The 6,419-nt window shown below is 36.0% G+C and overlaps 1 protein-coding gene across 2 annotated transcripts in view; it reads right to left on the bottom strand.

The window, feature by feature from the left end:
* Positions 1 to 397: 397 nt before the first annotated feature.
* The window catches only part of ROBO2 (roundabout guidance receptor 2), a 1,281,409-nt gene continuing 1,275,387 nt past the window's right edge, over positions 398 to 6,419 (bottom strand). Inside the window, exons 26-28 of one of the 2 annotated variants that reach the window (XM_044919552.1) lie at positions 5,845 to 6,117; positions 3,507 to 3,698; positions 1,728 to 1,863 (exon numbers count right to left, since the gene is read on the bottom strand). In XM_044919552.1, the coding sequence (XP_044775487.1) occupies positions 1,859 to 1,863; positions 3,507 to 3,698; positions 5,845 to 6,117 (470 nt within the window). In that variant the 3' untranslated portion in view covers positions 1,728 to 1,858. Of the gene's footprint in view, positions 1,864 to 3,497; positions 3,699 to 5,844; positions 6,118 to 6,419 lie in introns of both variants that reach the window. The other variant, XM_044919554.1, reaches the window with a different exon arrangement.

Genomic DNA, 6,419 nt, shown 5'->3' with positions numbered 1-6,419 from the left:
TTGCTATAACAGTATGATATGGAATTGGTGACTGAGCCAATCATGCATGGGAGTATGAATTGTCATTCAAGCAGGTCCCATATTTTAGAAATGATTCTAATCATTACATCGAACATTTTTCAAAATATCAACTACTGAACACATCATAGGAAAAACATGAGAAAGTATAACTAGAAATAGAATTTACAGTTGTGTAGGCAGCACACAGAAAAAATGTCACAAGTGGGAATTTCAGGGAAGGTCTCTTCTACTTGACTGATCGACTCTACACATACAGGGGCTGACTTATATTTCAAAGTCGGATTCATTTTGACCATATATGACTGATGTTCAGGAATTTCTTGTTCTCAAAGTCGTGGAAACAAATGAGGCAGGACACTGTTATTAATGTCCACTTAATGAGGTTTGGTTTTATTTAAAAAGTGTATAAACATGCATTTTTCTCCTTTTAAATTTCTCTTTTCAACTTACTCATTCAAAACGGGTCAAACATATTTTAGTTGGTAGCCAATTTCTGAGAATGTACCACAAAATGTTTATCCCAATAAATCTACTTACTGTGAACTGAACATACTCTGAGCACTGCTTTGTAAGCACTTACAATTTGGCTATACATTTGTGGCATAAACTTCACTTTTTAACCAAATAAAACACAAAGTTGTCTATAGACTGCATTATTTTTTCAAAGTCATAAATTTAAGTGATGCAGCTCTATCCTCTAGTGTGTACTGTACATGTATTAGAAAGATCAAACGAGATATTGCAATAGAGTTTTTGCATTTGGAAGCAGCCCGAGTATGTCCTAATAATAAATTGCCTCTTTAACTATTTGCTAGATATTCTAGAGTTCATTTTGTTTGTTTCCTTGGGGAACTTCACATTATATTCTGACTTAATGAGTTGGAGAGATTAATTATGGTAATTCAGAAAATGCTTTTATAAAAACTGTAATATAAACACAGCTCTTGTGAAACACCTTAATTTCCTTTTGCTTGTTATAATTCTCAGATGGGTCAATTACAATGACAGGTTAAGTTGATTCTACATATAACCTTGATTTCTTTTCTTTTTCTTTTTTTTTAGCAAGCTTAGTACATCTTTGCTACCTGCATATTGTAATGTCTATTTAGCCTTAAGACTTAAATTTCTTTCTTTGACCCCTTCTTTTTGTCAATAGTAAAAGCCACCTTTCTGCTTTTCTTTTTATTGACTCAGTCCCTGATATTCAAAGAAGACTTTGCCAAGACCACTGTTCCTTTGCATCTTCCTATTCCTACACCCCAGCTGCAAACCATCTAACGTGATTGGTTCCAACCAGCATATCCAGCCTAGCTTACAGTACAGAAACTCCCTTCACATTCAGTCTTGTTCTTCATGTCACGAGGAGTAGAGATTTGTGCTTATCACCAAAAAAAATTGCAGTGCAAAATTTAAACATAAAAGTTACACAATTAAAAGTTAATATATGGCACCACAGCCTATTAATTCACATATAGTACAACAGACCAATAAAAACAGACAATAGTATGAACAGATCTAAAAAGAGTGAGCTTGCATAGCAATGCACAAAAGAAATTATATACAGAGGAAAATCCTTTTCTTCCTGGAGGGCGAGTTTGCTTTTCTTTCTTTTTTATATACTCCTGACAAGAAAGAGTTAAGGTGGGTGGTGTAGTTAAGAGAAGAACACAAGTAAAATATCTGTGGGATATGTGTGGCTGTGTGTCTTTACATTGCATTTACAGTTCTTTTAATTGTACATAAATAAAGAAATTGTTCATTGCACTGTTTAGTGTCATCACTTCCATGAGTTCAGACCTGGTGGTCCTTCAGAGCAGCTTTGCATGTCTCCTCTCAGTTACTCTACAAAGAGATTAAAAAATCAGAAATAAGTTTGCATTGAAATTAAGTAGTCTTTCATCCTGACCAGCACAACAAAAAGCAAGGCAAATAGATAATAAATGAAGAGAACATCATCAGACAGATTTTGTGAGTGTGTAAAGTTGGGAAATACAGTGATGGGAGGGGAAGAAAGAAACATTGTAAAATCTGGAGATTTAGAATCCATGTAGAGCTATCTGTGCACATCTCCTGTGAGTTTATAGTCACTCTAAAATAAAAGTCAAAGCAAAACCCAAGTAGTCACGAATCAAATTAAAAATTATAAACATATCTTAATAATCAGATCAGTATATGTAAGCGTAATAGTAATGCCATGTTTTAGGTCAGGAAGTAGAGAGATTGGGAAGGTAGTTTACTTGCTCTGGGTTGAGAAGACTGGAACCCAGGGCTGCTCCTTCAGCAGTGCTTTTAACATGAATCCAAACAAGCAGCTGAAAATATTCGACAAGTATAATTCTGACGTTGGATAGCAGAATTGGTAAATTTCATGAAAAAAATTAACACAAAGAATTCAGTGCTTCTTCCTGTGACATACTGTGACATGCTATCTTTCTCTGTTGCCTGGTATTTTATTTTTATAGATTAGTTATACTATCAATGTTGGCTCTTTATTCAAAAAGAAATTTATTTATAAAATATGTTTTTATAATCAAAGATCAGCTTTACAAGGTCAACTGCCTAAATTTAAAAAAAAAATAAATAAATGAAGAGCAACTAGGGAATGAGGAATTCCTGAGGTTCTTTAAAAGGCAAAGTGGACTATGTTTAATTAACTTCTAAATATTAAGATTAATTGCCTAAATATAGGCAATTTTTGTATAGGGTAAATCAGACTTGAAGTAGAAGAAATATTCATTTAATAGATGGCTGTAAATAGCAGTGGTCTACATTATGACTGAACCTGCTCAAAATCATAATCGATTTTTTTCTCATAGCAAAGAAAGATTTCTACTATTCTGAAATTTGTTTATAGTCCCAATATTATTGATGAGGCTCAGGACATGCTACCCCAAAATATGACACCTTGGCATACTGAATATCGAAAGCTGAAGAAGTCTGAGAAACCGACAGAGGCAGGAAAGTCACTCTGACCTCCCTCCTCCCCACTGGCTCTTCTTTTCTGAAATGGGTCATAAAACTTCCACATGAAAGTTACCCTCCCTCTACCAGAGGAAGGAAGACATTCTTATTCCCAGGGACAGAGAGTTATGGGACCGAGAAATCTGTGCAAACAAACCTTGTTAAACTAACCTTTATCTTCCTAGTTACTTCTTTACCATTGACTACTCCCCTACTCAAACCCCTTGGTCTCATAAAATCTTCACAAGTTTATGGTTTCTTTGTCTAAAAAATATAAAAGCTTTCTACTCTGGTCACTTCTTTGGGTCTTCATGCTCTTCTGAAATCACCCATGAACATGTAAAAATTCAATAAAATTTGTAGGCTTTTCTCCTGTTAATCTGTCTTTATCAGTTTAACTTTCAGACCCAGGCTGGGACCCTAAGAGGGTCAAGGAAACTTTTTCCTCCCCTACATTATTAACCCACTCTTTGTTCTCAATCACCAGAGCCTTTTAAGTGTCCTAAAGCACTTACATAATTCACCTGTAAACTGTCCTTGACTATTTGAGCCCATATATCCTATGTCAAGAAGGTCGCTGGCATTGCGCTGGTGACTTCCCCTCAACGCCTCGGCTTTCCTTGGTCCAGTGGATCCTTTAGAAGAAGCTGTTCCTGATGAGCTGTGACCTCCTGGAGATGGGAAACTGGGCTTGCTGTAGGGCACCAATGTCTCCTCTGAAAAAGAAACACAAAGTGCTAAGCTGACGAGCAACAAGGAGGCAAAACAAACTTTTAATACTAAGTTCACGATGGGCTATTTTACCATTTCACTCTTTTTTTTTAAATAAAGACTTCTTATTTATTTATTTGACAGAGAGAGACACAGCAAGAGAGGGAACACAAGCAGGGGGGAGTAGGAGAGGGAGAAGCAGACCCCCCGCGGAGCAGGGAGCCCGATGCGGGGCTGGATCCCAGGACCCTGGGATCATGACCTAAGCTGAAGGCAGACGCTTAACGACTGAGCCACTTGGGTGTTCCCATTTCACTCTTCAGTAAAATTAAAAATAAGAGGTTTAATAAGCCCAGATATTTAAAAAATTTCCATGTGCAGATAACATTTCTGATAATAGGATCTAAAACAGGATTAAATTAAAAGAAATTTGGGGATAGGGGCCCTGGGTGGCTCAGTCAGTTAAGTGTCTGCCTTCAGCTCAGGTCATGATCCTGGGGTCCTGGGATTGGGTCCTGGGATGGAGCCCTGTGTTGGGCTCCCCTCTCAGCAGGGAATCTGCTTCTCCCTCTCTCTCTGCTCCTCCCCCTGTTCATGCTCTCTCTCTCTCAAATAAATAAATAAAATCTTAAAAAAATAAATTTGGGGATAAAAATATGTTATATATCATCTGCAAAATTTAAATTTATTAATAAAAGGGAGTTGCATACAGTGAACCATATTGTTTAACAAAAGCATTTCTGAGTATAATTTCTGGTGTTCAGTGTGGCTCCAATTAAATTTTTCAATTAAGATTGAAGAAACATGGTTTTTGTTTCACTTTATAGCAACATTTTCTCAATTTGGATAAAGAACTATATTAGTTGAAATAAGCTTCCTAAATTTTTGTTGTTTCTGGGGATAGAAACACATTATTTTAAGGATTGTGTATTTCCTTAACAGAAAAAGAGAAATACACATTTTCATAAATAAATAATAATAAATGAAAACATATTTTATGTATCAATTCTCTACAAATAACACAATGTGTATTAAGTACCTAATATTTTGAAACATTTTTTTCTTTCTTTCCTTCTTTCTTCTTCTTTTTCTCTCTACCTCTTCTTTTTTTTCCTTCTTTTAGGTATGGCCATTATTATTACTGTGATAACTGTTTCTCTCCTTAGATGGTCTTTATGAAGTCTCAAGGATCACATACTTTTTCTCTCACAGCCTGAATGATGTAAGCTTCCTAAATGTTTCACTAAGTCTTGGTATTAAAATTGACATATTTTGACTCTTGTATATATTACATTTTCTAAAACCTTAGGCACCAAGTTGTGACATCATATAATTTTTGAAAATGCATGGGTAGTGGACATATCTACAAAAGATTGAGTCCAAAGTAAAAAATAAATGTGTAAAGAAACTCTCAAATGTTGTTGTGTGTGTGTTTGTGTGTATGTTTTAATACTCAATGAAAGTGAATCCAATATGAGAAGAAATGTTCCAGAAAATGTATTTCTATAATAGGTCCCAACAGCCACTACCCCTTCCAAAAAAAAAATCCAACCACAAATGATGACATTTATTTTGGGACAGTTCCAGGAAGCTTGATTTATAAACAAGAATATTTCCCAGTGAAGTGTTAACAATCAACTAAATTTAATCAGTTGGAGAAAGTACAGGCCCAGTTTAACCTTTTCTATCCTGAGATATTTGTGTGCATTTATAAGCAACTTTGTTATTTCAATGAATTCAATGATTTGACTGAAGTGAGTTCTGCTTTCAAAATGACTAGTTACTTCAGTCAAAATGAAACTGGTTGAAGGCAGGGATTAAATTGACATTAAGATGAAATTTAGAGGTCTTAAAAGTATTTCGATATAAACATTAAAAGGCAAAAAATCAAATTGTCTCCTGAACAATACAGGTGAAGCTTGGAGGTCTCTTGAGCTCAAATACCCCTATGCAGAGGTTAACTTGAGGAAAAATCCCCACGGGAATCAGCCTTAAGGTGTGTGTTGGTAAATTCTGCTGAGGAATCCCAACTTTTCAGTGACTCAAGGCAAACTTTTTTCAGATGCTCTTAAACAACTGCCACTTCTAAAATACCTGGTAGGAAAACAAAAGGTAAAAGTCCACACTTTCCTGGGACTGTGCAGAACACACCTGGTCCAACACTTTGTTTGTGTAGGGCTTTCCGTATATCTTCTTGGCGTTCTGTGGAGTTTATCCATTCTTGGGTTTGTCGCTGCCACTCTAGGGACGTTCTAGCTGGACAATCCAATGAGCTCTTTGTGTCTTCTAAGCTGGATGCTGGTGGTGTCTCCAGAGAGCTTCCTTTTCTCTCTGTTGAGTTTTCCACGTTACCAGCATGCTGGCTCGGGCCTATTTGCTGCCTTAAACCCTGACCTGGAGGGGGATCTGGTGGTGGTGGAAGATCTAAAAATTGTGAATAATGTTTAGAATGGACTAAAATTTAATGAAAAAATACAGGTTTTAATTCAAGATGAAGAAAAAAACCCGTGCCATCTTAAAAGTCTCACTCATGCAAAACAAATTTGGGGGGAGGAGGCGGGGGGCAAAGGTCAGTTATTTCTATCTAAAATGCCTATTATTGATCTCTTTGCTATATTTGGATCACAGTGTCTTTGAAACAAAATCAACTGATTTCAACTATTATATGCGGACAGTGTTTTCAATTGCACATTGAGGCTAATGTTCAAGGTATAAAAGGCAATTTA

This window comes from Neomonachus schauinslandi, chromosome 1, assembly GCF_002201575.2.
Source record: "Neomonachus schauinslandi chromosome 1, ASM220157v2, whole genome shotgun sequence".
NCBI classification, from domain to species: Eukaryota; Metazoa; Chordata; class Mammalia; order Carnivora; family Phocidae; genus Neomonachus; species Neomonachus schauinslandi.
This window is presented reverse-complemented; position numbering and strand designations above follow the sequence as displayed.